Genomic DNA, 12,363 nt, shown 5'->3' on the forward strand with positions numbered 1-12,363 from the left:
TTAAGAAACATATAGGGACTCCCTGGTGGCGCAGTGGTTAAGAATCTGCCTGCTAACGCAGGTGACACGGGTTCGAGCCCTGGTCCAGGAAGATCCCACATGCAGCGGAGCAACTAAGCCCGTGCGCCACAACTACTGAATCTGTGCTCTAGAGCCCGTGAGACACAACTACTGAGCCTGCAAGCCACAACTACTGAAGCCCGTGCGCCTAGAGCCCGTGCTCCGCAACAAGAGAAGCCACCGCAATGAGAAGCCCGCGCACCGCAACGAAGAGTAGCCCCGGCTCCCACAACTAGAGAAAGCCTGCGCACAGCAGTGAAGACCCGACGCAGCCAAAAATAAATAAATAAATAAATAATTTTTTTTTAAAAAGAAAGAAACATGTAAAAGTACTTCCCTGGTGGTCCAGCAGTTAAGACTCTGTGCTTCCACTGCAGGAGGCGCAAGTTCGATCCCTGATCAGGGAACTAAGATCCCACATGCCGTGCAGTGCAGCCAAAAACTAAAAAAAAAAAAATTTAAAAAGTACTCTTTAAAAAAAAGCATGTAAAGATGCTCTTACCCATCTAAGCCACTTTGAGGACCAAGTATGCCCTAGTGTGACCAGATTTACTGGGTATGGAGCAGGCTTTTGTGAGATGGGGAAGGACAAGAAGAAGAGGAAACATGGCACCATGGGAAAGCCCTGTCAGGACCTCAGCTCAGGCATTAAGACAAATACCCAGCAGCCACTGCACTTTCTTGGGCCTCTGTTTCATTATATGTGAAATGAAAATGGTGAACTAGTGACATTCTTTCCAGAGTAAATATTCTATGATTCAGTTTGTATGTACCTGAATAAGAAATGCTAATAAAGCGTTACCAAGGTATATTAGTTTGCTAAGGGTGTTGTAAAAAGATGCCATAAACTGAGTGGCTTATATAACCAAAATTTATTGTCTCATGGTTCTGGAGGCTAGAAGTCCAAAATTAAGGTGTCAGGAGGGTTGGTTCCTTCTGAGGGCTGTGAGGGAAAGATCTGTTCCAGGCCTCTCTCCTTGGCTTGTAGATAGCTGTCTCCTCCTTTTGTCTCTTCACGTTGTCTTCCCTCTATGTGTATATCTGTCCAAATTTCCCCTTATTATAATGACACCAGTCACGTTGGATTAGGACCCACCTGTACTTAGTTTGCTAGGGTTGCCATAACAAAACACCACAGACAAAGTGGCTTAAATAACAGAAATTTATTTTCGCAAGTTCTGGAGGCTAGAAGTCCAAGATCAAAGTGCTGGCAGGGTTGATTTTTTCCTGAGGGCTCTCTCCTTGGCTTGTAGATGGCTACCTTCTTGCTGTGTCTTCACACAGTCTTTCCCCTGGGCATGCTCACCCCTAGTGTCTCTTTGCGTGTCCAGATTTCTTCTTCTTATAAGGACACCAGTAAGACTAGATTTGGGTTCACCCTAATGACCTCATTTTAACTTGATTACCTCTGTAAAGACCCAGTCTCCAAATAAGGTCACATTCTAAGGACTTCAACATATGAATTTTGGGGGAAACACATTCAACCCGTAACACAAGTAAAGATCCCCTCCCCTGCCTCCAGGGATGGGGAACCACAGCATGTCAGAAACAAATCACACAGCTAGTTTGTGGCATGCCGTTCGCAGTATACCAGGTTGCCTAAATATGGAAAACAGAGTTTTGTTAGTTCATTGATTTGTGTTTGCAAATGAATGTCACTAATTTTTAAATTACTGTGCTTAGTTCGACAAAACATTTACTGAGGTTCTACTATGTTCCAACATTGTGTTAGGTGCTGAGAACACAAAGACAAAAAAAGACACAGTCCTTGCCCTTAAAGAAGGAATAGTTCTATAAATAACTAATTATCCCAGGTCTGGTAGTGCAACAGGTGCAAAACAGAAGTATGTGCAAATTAACCAAGAGGAGGGAATGATTGACACTGTCTCAGGGAATCAGAAAGAGCATCACAGAGGATGTGACATAAACAAGGTTTTGAAGAACAAGTAGAAATTACCCAAGCAGATAAAAGAAAGACATTCCAGGCAAAGGAAAAGGCAGATATAACTGGGTCTTGTTCTGTATTATCTTTTAGTATCCTGATGGGAACTAATAGATAGTTTTAGGTAGAGGAGTAACACGATCAGCTTTGCATTTCAGAGAGAAAATTCAGTGGTGTGGAGAATAGATTGGGGTGGGGAAGAGGCAGAAGAAAGAGAAACTAGTTATGAGGAGGGCCCATTATTTCAGTCACCCATCAAGAGATGATGAGGCCTGAACCAGAGCAGTGGCCGTTTGTTTAACAAAGACTCCATTCAAGGGAAACCCCAGCCTTGGGCTGAAGTGGTGGGGTGTGAGGGTTTATTAGAGGTCACTTCACCATCTATAATGAGGACAGTGATTTTAAGATATTTTTCACTTTCATTAATGAAAAACTCAAAGTGGTTAATGATGTGATGAGAGCAAATGAGACATGAGGTCAGCACTGCTTCTCATCAGGACTCAAACTAAACCACAAAAGAACATATTTGTTCCTCAAAATCTTTTCTTTCTTTTTAAAGGTAAATCGATTTTTATTTTATTTATTTATTCATTTTTTTTTTTTTTGGCTGCACTGCGTGGCTTGTGGGATCCTAGTTCTCCAACCAGGGATGGAACTAGGGCCCCCTGCAGTGGAAGCTTGGAATCTTAACAACTGGACTGCCAGGGAATTCCCTGTTCCTCAAAATCTTTTCTTTCTAACAACTGTCCAGGCTCTCCATCATACATAAATCTTTATTCCAACTGCTATCTCAGTGTTTACAGCAAGAAACACCTTCATGTCTATTGTTATGATGTCTCTTTATTGCAAAGTCCATTTCCAAGGGTGCTACCAAGCATTCTCTTAGGTCATGCAGTGCATGTCGATGTGGGTCAACACTGGACAGTGTGTGACAAGCTGCCGTCCTTCATGACCATGTTCTGAAATAGTTCTTTCTGTGCAAGAAGGAGTAATACTAAACCTTAAATAGCTTAACTCAAAGGGAATACCCCTGGAAGCTCATCTTGAAAAGAGGATCCCTTTCTGCAGATTAGCAAAAAGTTGGCTCAGCAAGTCTAGGTTAGCTCAGTGGAAGGAAAAGCTGACACCTGCCAGTGTGTTCTGGGGGCTCCCCATTTCTAACAAGGCCATTTCATCAAAAGGGAGCTCTCATTGTTACAGAGTCACCTAGCTGTTCCATGCACAGAGCAGGTCCCTCTCCCTGGTACTCCCAATCCAGGACGCATGGCAACAATCTTGGAAGGATGGAACCTGGACACTTCTCACGGACCAGAGCCTTGTCACGTGACCACACCTGCTACACAGGATGTTGAGAAATGTAATCCTTAGCTGGGCAGCCATGTGACTGGACAAGACTTACATTGTCATGGGAGAATGAAAATGCCCCTGGAGGCACACCTAGTAGACCCTGCAACACAATGCTGGGTAGGATAGGCAGTTGTAAGGGATTTTTCTGGAAGCTGTGAACTCTGTAATAATTTTAACCTGGATGGTCCCAGATCTTAAATTAGTGTATGGTATGGTTTAGGACCACCCTTCCCCCACTAACAATTCTGAGAGGAAACTGCCACCAACAAAAAGATGTCTCTTGAAGATGGTTGACTTCTTCAAGTTGATGTGCTCCAGGCAGGCGGCCTTTCTGACAGAACCACATGAAAGGCAGGAAAGAGATCTGGCACTCTCAGACGGTTACATTAGCATCTCAGTATCTCCTGGGATTAGCTACATTTGTTTCTCAGATTCTTTTTATTTTCTTCTTTACCTGCCTTAAAGAATAAAGGTTTGGGGACTTGAGAGAGAGGAGCTTTTGTGTTTCCATGGCAGCAGACTTTCAGAGATAAAAAAGGCCCTTCAGCATTTTCCTTGGAGGCATGTCTACGTGCCAAGTTATCAGGTTTAAACCACAGCCAATCTAATAGAAGACCAGGGGTGGAGACTTGTGCAAAGAACTCTTCATAAAATGTACTGGAGTTCTCAACCAGCCTGCTCAGCTACCTCTAAGAGGCTCCAGGGAGGAAAAAGTCCCAAACCTCCTGTTTAAGAATGTTAAGATAACATTTTTTTGTGGACGAAGAATGGGACCTGTGGACCCCAGAACAATATTTTCGAGCTGATTTTCGAGCATTGCCATCCTGAGGGGCCTCACTACATGACTGAGCAAAAAGAAGGAGAGCTGGAGATTCTGCCACAGGAAATGGTGGTTTGAAAATAGGAACACAGATGGTGCTGAGAGCACAGATGCACATAATAATATAATAAATATAATATAATAAATATAATAAAGCACATGCCAAGTAGGTCATTGCTTGTTCCCTTCTACCCCTGCCTTGGGCCATTCAGAAGATGACTCTGCATTCCTTCCCAGACTTTCTCATACTTAGTGCTCTGATAATTCTTAATGAAAGGTACATGACAGAATTCTCCTAGCTTCATTCTACTGCCTCTAAATTAACTTAGCCCATCACGTGTATATTGAGTGCCCTCCTGCCCTACACAGAGTCATGTGGAAAGGGGAATGCATATGAAGCATAAGGTACAGCATCTACCTTCAAGGAGTTTACAATCTAGATAGGACTCAGAAGCTACTAGGTAGAAAAATATGATCATATTAAGGAAACTACTACTAGAATTCCTCTTTGGAAGGGAACAGAGTTTGTTTAGGGTAGTAGCTTCATAAATGCTAGACTGCAGAAGGTGAGACCCCGCCCCCAAAGAATCCAGCTGTAGGTTAGATAGTTCTGTATTATAATGGGGGAAGATGTTGCTTGTGCAGATATAGGAAGAGAAAGAGAGGGTCTGAGCCTGTCAGATGGTGGGAAGCTGCCTAGTTCATGATGGAATCTGCTCCTTGTGACCCTTCAAATCTACACTAGAGGATTTGAACCCACACAATTCTTAGTGTAGGTTTTTTTGTTTTGTTTTGTTTTTTGTAGAAACTGATGAAGGCACTGAACCTTGCACCCAGGACAGCCGAGACTAGAACAAGTAGAGCTGCAGGAGAGAAAACTTAGAGGACCATGAGGAAGTTATTCCCAGAAATTACAGAAATCATGGGCAGCCTGACCCCAACAAGCTGTAAAAGTAGCATTTTGTCCATATTTACCCAAATTCCTGACAGCCTAGAGTCTGACATTTAGTTTCCATATACATATCATAATTGAATAAGAGCACCAAAAAGATGAACAACAAGTGTAGAAATATTTGGACCTGGTAGACAGATAGAGAAATTAAGTCATAAGCAAATGCCATGATGGTGCTGAAGCATCCCTGAACATCAGTGAAGGGACCCCTCTGGACTTGAGATCAAACCTATCTCCTTGTCCTTATAATCAACCAGCAAGAATTTACCAAGGACCTCTATGTGTCAAGTAGTAAGAGAGCTGCAAAAGAAGTAAAGAGGTGGTCTCTGGCCTCCAAGACCCTAGCAGCTAGTTAGAGAATTGAGGCAAGTGGAGCTGACATTTATTCACCACGTGCTGGATTGCAGGCATTGCTCTGAGCACTTTCCATACATTATTTCATTGGTTCATCAGAACAGCTCTGTGAACTGAATATTTTTATGTTCATTTTGCAGATGAGGAAACAGGGGCCCCAGAGAGTAGGAGCAGCCTATCTGAGGTCACAGAGCTGTCAAGTGGTAGACCCAGAATTTGAATCCATCTGTCTGGCTCTAAATGCCCTCACTGAAAATAGTCTCCACAGCAGAGATAATTCTAAGATGTAGGACATAAACCAGGGTGCTTCAGAGTCCAAGGGGGAGGGAAGAATGGGAGCTGGAATGGTCAGGAAAAGTCACACAGAGGAAGTAAGATTGACCTGGGAGGGGGGTGGGTCAGGACTCAGCGGGGACGGGGGGTGTGGTGGACCGCTGAAGGTGCAGCGGGAGGGAGAATAGAGGACCGAGCACATGCACAGGTGTTGGATGGAAGATGGTGAAGGGACTAGTTGGCACCTCAGAGGGCTTTTGACTCACGAGGTCTCCCAGGCACCCCAGCCTTCTGCTGTTTTCCATATGGAGGCCTCACCACCACAGGCTAAAAGACAGACTATAAATTCTGCAGGTCTTATGTCACCTGGCTCGACCATCACCTTCTTCTGTGACTCTAGGTACATTTGTCTGAGTCTCAGTTTCCTCAACATAAAATTAGTGAGCTGGGTGAGATAAGCACTACAGTTCCTCTAAGGTTACAAAAGTCTATGGTCCTGTAACTTAAATCCTCCAGTAGATTCATATTACTTTGTATCCAAAGACTAGGAGAAAACTTGGACTTCTGAAATATCTTTCAGGACTGTGGCCAGGTTGCCTCTCAGATCTGGCTGGACTGGCCGAAGCTGGTCATGTATGTCATAGGACAAGTGGAACAGATAGTTTTCATCCTCCTGAGACCCTGAAAAGAAAGAGAGGGCTGGTGTCATTGTGTCCTCTGGGCCAGTAATATGTCCCCATCATTTTTAGTTTATGTGAGTAGGTGGGCAGCTGAGCTGTCAGCAACAGGAAAAAGTCTCACTTGGCAGAAGTGTTACAGATGCACTTATGTCATCTGCTATTTCCTAATTTTATTTTATGTATGTATCTATGTATTTATTTATTTTGCTATTTTCTAGTTTTAGATGCACCACCTTGTTGGTTTTATTTTATTTTTATCTGTATGAAATTTGAGAGAACTAGTATTTTTTTTAATGACCTAAATAGTTGCAGTGTTTGTTCTTAAATTAACCATTGTTTTAGAAGGTCTCAAAATACATGAAGGAAGAAAAAAGAGGAAATAGTCTTGAAATATAAAATGCTACTATAACTATTTGCTGGGTCAGTTCCATGTGCTGATGAAACCTGCTGGTACTTAGGCTTCTGGCTCTGATTCTTTATCTTAGGATCTGAAAGCTTTCTCCATGGGTTTCTGGTGCTGGCAACATCAATCTGAATAATCAGTCTCTCACTGTTTCTTGGACAACACACACACACACACACACACACACACACCTGTGAAGTGGACTCTCAGCAACCATAAGCCATTCAGAGTGGTTACTCAGGGTACAGCTGCTCACAGGGCAATTCCAGCCTCAGCAGTGATTTTGTGCTCTTATTTCATGCTTTATATAAATTCAGGAGTCTTACTACAACTCTCTGCTTGCCCCCTAGCTTTTTTGATCAGGGGTCAAATGACTGCTGAAGTTGGTATCTGGCAGGGTTAAAACATGTTTAATTCTGGGAAGAAACTCTATCATCAAGATCTTTACAAACCCAGTTCAGTGAGATTCCCTGGGATGACGATGTGTGAAACGCCTAGAAAGAAAAAGAGAATATTTTCAAACCCAGGAGGCAACTTCTGGTTATCTAACAGGCTGAAGGCCCACTTGGATCTTGGTGGGGTGTGTTTCATCAATTTGTTGAGACTTTAGTCTGTATCTTTGGTTAACTCTGTAAACATCTGAATTGTGTCTGCAAGCACCCTACCCCTTTGTACCCTACCTATTTCTTCCTTTCAGTTTCTTCCCAACAAATCCATCATAAGTTCAACAACAAGCAGGCTGATTGCAAAACCATCCTTATAAGTTACCCTTACACATTAATGTTACCTCCTGGTATTATTCTATTTAGAACGTGCATGCTATTACTTAGAACCCTAGTGGTGCTTCAGGTTGTCCCCCACCGTTAATTACTCTGGTGTAACTTACCCCAAGCCCATAAGTCTCCCTGACTCTCCAAGAAGTCTGTCTTCAGTATTCAGCCATGTTTCTACTCCTAGACCAGCCTCTAGTTCTTGAGGATCTCTGTGCCAGCTTCCTTATCCATAAAATGGGAGTAATAAGAGTATCTACCTCATAGGATTTTTGTGAGGATTAAATATATTACTAAACAAGATACACTAAAAAAAAAAAGCCTGGCCCATTGTAAATGCTCAATAGTTGTCTCTTATTATCTTATTGAGCTAAACGTCTTATTTACTGGGGTAAGAGGTCTCGTCCACTGTTTTCCAAAGTGCTGCTCCTGGTTCAGAAGGATTTGGTAAAGGGAGCAAAGAAGAAAAAACAATGAAAACTGACTCTCTGATTTTTAGCCTGGGTGATGTACTCTAGTGCTAATATTAAACACAGGGCAGATTCAGAGGAAAACTACATGACTTTCTTTCAGTTCAGGTCTAGTGGCTTCAATACAGTTATTTGCATGGAAGGACAATAATAGCACTATTATGTTTATTTTTAAAAAAACATAAGTAGATCCTCCTTCCTCCCAGTGTCTCATGAGAATGGTGTGGGAGTATGGGGACAGCACATGGAGCCATCGTGCTCTTTCTACCAAAATGGATACAGGACACATTAGAAATTTAAAAACAGAGAAACTGAGCAGAGAAGTTGACTTAGAAAAAACAAAGATAAGTTTAATTTTAGTCATGTGGTAAACTGTCTAAAGTGAAGTGAAAAATAAAACATTTGAATAGAAGAATCTTTAAAGAAATTAGGAGTATGAAAGTCAAAAGTAGTGAGAGAAATTGGGATAAGAAAACAGATCTGGAGCTCTTCAGTGGTCTAAAGCTGACCTCTAAAACCATAAGAACGAATGTCTCCCTTGAGAAAGAACGTAGACAGAAAACATGAGGCTAGGTCTCCCCACTTCTGCATGGGATGTTTTTAAACTCACAGCACTTTTGAGACTGCCCTTTGACTTTTTTTTCAGAATCAAGACAATGGGGACTGTATGCTGGGCTCTTCTTAGGGGTCATCGTTGGTGTCATCATGATTCTGCAAGTGGTAATACTACTGTTGAGAAGAAGAGGTAGGTGACAATAGATTCTTATCAGACTCCCTGTGGTAAGCAGGGGACCTTTCACCACAAACACTTGCTCTCACCACTGTGGCTTTCTGCAGGGAACGCTTTTGCAAAAACACTACATAAACCTATCCTGGGATCTTGTTCAATTCAGTTTCATTCAACATGTCTTGCTTGATCCCACCACACTAGTCTGTGGGGATAAAAAGATAGATGAACCACAGGTATTTAACATGGGAGACATGACACAGATAATTTAAATTCAGTATGACTAACACTGCAGCAGAGGTGTGTACATGATGCTGAAGGGATCCAGATAAGAAGCTTAAAATATTCACTAGGAGCAGAATACAGAGGACCCTTGAATCTTGTTCAAGAAAAGTTATAACTACTGACTAATAAAAAGGATGCTTTTACCCAAGGGTTGAAACCTTTCTATAATTTCTTTTTTTTTAATTAATTATTTTATTTATTTTTGGTTCCGTTTGGTCTTCGTTGCCGTGCACGGGCTTTCTCTAGTTGCGGCGAGCGCGGGTTACTCTTCGTTGCAATGCGCGGGCTTCTCATTGCAGTGGCTTTTCTTGTTGCGGAGCACAGGCTCTAGGTGTGCGGGCTTCAGTAGTTGTGGCTCGCAGGCTCTAGAGTGCAGGCTCAGTAGTTGTGGCGCGCAGGCTTAGTTGCTCCACGGCATGTGGGATCTTCCCAGACCAGGGCTTGAACCCATTTCCCCTGCCTTGGCGGGCGGATTCTTAACCACTGTGACACCAGGGAAGTCCCTATATTTTCTTTTTATGCTTACAATATCCCTCTGAGAAGAGGAGGGTATAGTTGTTTCTATGTGACTTAGCAATGGGGTAACCAAGGCACAGAGAGGCTGACTCCTGCAAAGTCACCCAGCTGGTTGGTGAGGGAATCAGAACTGCAACTATGTGTCCCAACTACCAGGGCGTGTTCCTCTAGGAAGGCCCACAGGTTATCAGAAGACAGAGAGAACACACTTTACTACCATTTTAGCACAAATTCTGACTCACCTTGGACAAGTGTGCAATTCATGTGGTCACTTAAAGCCAAACTAGTTATGGAAAGTTACCCAGGGTAGACTGACACCATTAGGGCCCAATTACTCCCTTGCAGTTTCAATGCTTAGAGTTAGTATCTCCTGGCCTCTCCTCCAAGTTGTCCTATGATTCAATATCCAGGGCAGTGTGCTCCCCTCAGCCACACTACCCACCACCCACCCACATTAGCATCAGAAGGTCCTGCCCCACGATCAGGACAGATCCCTGGGCTGGTCTTCCCATGGGGAGAATAGAACTTGATCCTCACACCACAGATCTGATGGCCGATCTCATTCTCAAGTAGATCAGTGTTCTCCACATATAACCTTCTTGGAAAAGCCCTGTCTCAGCACTCTGATGTTGGTTTTGCTTATGTAAAAAAAATCTAGGTCATAGCAAGCCACCTACTTTGTCTCATTTCCTCCATCTAAGAGGTAGCTGGAGAGGAGTGGGAGGAGTGTGTCAATGCAGACAGAAATCATGATGAGAGTCTATGGGGATGGGCCAGGGCAACCACGTTTGTCTTAGACAATAAGGAAGCAGTGAAGTACCAGTGATGAGAAAACTGAGATTAACATACCCGCATTAACCCAGCTAGTGAAGGTCCTGGGATCCTAACCCCCACTCTTTCCTCAACTACATTCTGCTCATCACATGGTTGTCTCTGAAGGGAATAGTGCTCCCCACCCCACTACAATTCTCTACTACTTTTCCCAACACATGTACCCATCCTTGTTTCTAATCACCGTGTATTCCTTGTAAGCCAGGAATATACAAAACCCTGCGGGATAAGTCTGTGGGAAAAACTTATACTTAATTGCTGTACCCCCATAAGACTTTGCTCAAGAGATTCTGTTGCCAACTTCTAATGGTGTCACCTCCAGAATGCAGCCTGACTCTGAAGGTTTTCAAATGGACTCTCTGGAAATTTCGTGTCCAGGAGATACACTAGATCAGAACATAGATTTTTAGCATTCAAATGCAGACTTTGACACTGACAAGCTCTGTGATCAAACGAAATGCAAACAAATCTGCAAAATGGGAATAATATTATGTACTTCATGGTATTGTTTTGGGGATCCATAAGTCAATACACTGAAAGCACTGAACACGGTGGCTTCCATGGATAGATGATGGATGAGAGATGGACAAATAGATGGATAGATACATACACACACACACACACACACACACACACACACACAGAAAGATTAATCTCTTAATGTAGGCATCAATATTTAATCCCTATTGCCAGCAGAGGGCAGCACTGGAAGGATCTGGGAAGGGCACTTAGAGCAGATTTAAAGTACTTGAGGTTAGCGTAACATAAGACAACTTTATGCCTCTGATGAGAGCTGAAAAGGATACTAGACCGACTATGCTTTCATTTTACAGTCATGGTAAGAGAAGAGACCCACTGAGATGACATGTTGTCCAATGCCACACAGCTAATGAGGGCTAGAAGGTGGATGCCTCAATTCTAAGGTCAAGATCTTTTTCATTAGATCCTAAGGCCTCAGTGACTAGAGTTGAGCTGGCTCTTGAAAACCTGTTCCTGCATTGGGGGAAAAAATCATGAGACTGAATTATCTTTTTTTTTTTTTTTTTTTAAAGAAATCTCCATTTTAATTTTTATTTATTTATGGCTGTGTTGGGTCTTCGTTTCTGTGTGAGGGCTTTCTCTAGCTGCGGCAAGTGGGGGCCACTCCTCATCGCGGTGCGAGGACCCCTCACTATCGCGGCCTCTCTTGTTGCGGAGCACAGGCTCCAGACGCGCAGGCTCAGTAGTTGTGGCTCACGGGCCCAGCCGCTCCGCGGCATGGGGGATCTTCCCAGACCAGGGCCCGAACCCGTGTCCCCTGCATTGGCAGGCGGACTCTCAACCACTGCGCCACCAGGGAAGCCCCGAGACTGAATTATCTTGATCCAGTGGTCTTTTTGAGCAGCAACATCCAGCCTTGCTTTGTCCATCTCTCTGACCATTTAGGACTGTCCCCTCAATTGTAATTTTCAGCTTGAGCTGACCTGAAAGACGAAAAGTCCTTAAGGACCGAGGTCTGTTCTCTACACTATTTGTTCCCCTACAACACCTAGGACAGTGCTGAGTGGGGGCTTCTGACTGTGCAAACATTCATGGTTTTGAACCGAAGGATGTATTTCACAGAACTAACTTGTGCCCCCTCTTATCTCCTCTGATCACCCCAAACCCCATCCTCCCTCCCTATCCCTCCCACCACACACACACACGCATCCTCAGCCAGTTATCAACCCTGACCAAAAAAGTGAAGTTGGAACCACCAGGCAGATACTCCACGCCCACACATGCACAGGAAAACCATACGTTGGCTTTTTTGAATTCTTTGAGCTTCCCAGCGGCTGCCCATCATTTCCTTCCTAAGTGTCACACCCTCATGCAGCACCTTCCACCACCTTCATCACGTACATACATACAAGGCCTTTCCCTTCCAAATAAAAATATACCTCTCCTAAGTGCT

General features: G+C 43.5%; 1 protein-coding gene across 2 annotated transcripts in view; it reads left to right on the forward strand.

Annotated features, from left to right (window-relative positions):
• SLAMF1 (signaling lymphocytic activation molecule family member 1) overlaps positions 1–12,363 on the forward strand; it is a 42,105-nt gene that overhangs the window by 16,666 nt on the left and 13,076 nt on the right. For both annotated transcript variants that reach the window (XR_014248782.1, XM_082406399.1), the window contains exon 4: positions 8,718–8,816. Coding sequence is in view for 1 of the 2 variants with exons in the window: in XM_082406399.1 (XP_082262525.1) it covers positions 8,718–8,816 (99 nt within the window). In the remaining variant the exon portion in view is untranslated. The remainder of the gene's footprint in view (positions 1–8,717; positions 8,817–12,363) is intronic.

This window comes from Balaenoptera borealis, assembly GCF_965194805.1.
Source record: "Balaenoptera borealis genome assembly, chromosome: 1".
NCBI lineage: Eukaryota > Metazoa > Chordata > Mammalia > Artiodactyla > Balaenopteridae > Balaenoptera > Balaenoptera borealis.